General features: G+C 45.1%; 1 protein-coding gene across 1 annotated transcript in view; it reads left to right on the forward strand.

Annotated features, from left to right (window-relative positions):
• The window catches only part of LOC125033279 (protein TRACHEARY ELEMENT DIFFERENTIATION-RELATED 7A-like), a 43,083-nt gene extending 41,414 nt beyond the window's left edge, over positions 1 to 1,669 (forward strand). The window contains exon 2 of the mRNA XM_047624662.1: positions 1,097 to 1,669. Coding sequence (XP_047480618.1) covers positions 1,097 to 1,669 — 573 coding nt within the window. The remainder of the gene's footprint in view (positions 1 to 1,096) is intronic.
• The last annotated feature ends 473 nt before the right edge of the window (positions 1,670 to 2,142 follow it).

Raw genomic sequence — 2,142 nt, forward strand, 5'->3', positions numbered from 1 at the left:
CACCATCCATACTATTAAACAACCCTCACACATTTTTACAGCTCCTACCATCTTCACAACCCTCACCGTCTTCACAACCCTCACCATCTTCACAACCCTCACCATCTTAACAACCCTCACCATCTTCACAACCCTCACCATCCTCACAACCCTCACCATCTTCACAACCCTCACCATCTTCACAACCCTCACCATCTTCACAACCCTCACCATCTTCACAACCCTCACCATCTTCACAACCCTCACAATCTTAACAACCCTCATCATCTTCACAACCCTCACGATCTTAACAACCCTCACCATCTTCACAACCCTCACCGTCTTCACAACCCTCACCATCTTCACAACCCTGACCATCTTCACAACCCTCACGATCTTAACAACCCTCACCATCTTCACAACCCTCACGATCTTAACAACCCTCACCATCTTCACAACCCTCACCATCTTCACAACCCTCACCATCTCTTCACAACCCTCACCATCTTCACAACCCTCACCATCTTCACAACCCTCACCATCTTCACAACTCTCACCATCTTCACAACCCTTACCATCTTCACAACCCTCACCATCTTCACAACCCTCACCATCTTCACAACCCTCACCATCCATACTATTCAACAACCCTCACGCAATTTTATAACTACAACCATCTTCACAACCCTCACCATCTTCACAACCCTCACCATCCATACTATTCAACAACCCTCACACAATTTTACAACTCCAACCATCTTTACAACCCTCACCATCTTCGCAATCCTCACCATCTCTTCACAACCCTCACCATCTCTTCACAACCCTCACCATCTTCACAACCCTCACCATCTCTTCACAACCCTCACCATCTCTTCACAACCCTCACCATCTTCACAACCCTCACCATCTTCACAACCCTCACCATCTCTTCACAACCCTCACCATCTTCACAACCCTCACCATCTTCACAACCCTCACCATCTTCACAACTCTCACCATCTTCACAACCCTCACAATTTTCACAACCCTCACCACCCATACAACATCCACTATCTAACAACCCTCACACATTTTTACAATTCCCACCATCTTCACAACCCTTACCATCTCACAGTCCTCACTATTTTCACAACACTCACTATCCATACAACCCTCACCATCCCACAATCCTCTCACATCCTCACAACCCCCACACATCCTCACAACCCCGACACATCCTCACAACCCCTACATATCCTCACAACCCCCACACATCCTCACCCCCAGACATCCTCACAACCCCCACACATCCTCACAACCCCCACACATCCTCACAACCCCCACACATCCTCACAACCCCCACACATCCTCACAACCCCCACACATCCTCACAACCCCCACACATCCTCACAACCCCCACACATCCTCACAACCCCCACACATCCTCACAACCCCCACACATCCTCACAACCCCCACACATCCTCACAACCCCCACACATCCTCACAACCCCCACACATCCTCACAACCCCCACACATCCTCACAACCCCCACACATCCTCACAACCCCCACACATCCTCACAACCCCCACACATCCTCACAACCCCCACACATCCTTACAATCCCCACACATCCTCACAACCCCCACACATCCTCACAACCCCCACACATCCTCATTCTTCATTCTCGAAAAATAGTTCCACGATAGTTTTCAGGATAAACAATTGTAAAAAAAAAAAAAAAATCCCATTCCTTCGAGGTCAGTCACAGGACTCGTGGAAGCGCTAATGAAGGAACGTCCTATAACACGGAGGGAGAAAAAATCCTATAAATCCTGTGGTGAAGAAAGTCTTGAAATAACAAACTGGATTGATTTATATATTTTCCTTCATTTTCTTTTTTTGTTTAAAGTAATATATGGGTTAGTTTTTATTTTTTCTTTCTTGTTTCAGTTTTTTCTTTTTTTTTTTTGTTCCTCTCTTGTTTGTTTTGGTCTTGTGTTTATTTACTGTTTCTCTTTTTCTTTTTACACTGTCTCTCTTTGTTCTTGTTACTTTTATCTTGTGTATTCCTTCCTTACAATATTTTTTTTCTCTCTTTTTTCTTATTTCATTTTATGTTTTCCTCTCATAAGTGTTTCTCTTATCTGTCTATTCTTCCCTTCCACAAATTCCCTTTTCA

This window comes from Penaeus chinensis, chromosome 16, assembly GCF_019202785.1.
Source record: "Penaeus chinensis breed Huanghai No. 1 chromosome 16, ASM1920278v2, whole genome shotgun sequence".
NCBI lineage: Eukaryota > Metazoa > Arthropoda > Malacostraca > Decapoda > Penaeidae > Penaeus > Penaeus chinensis.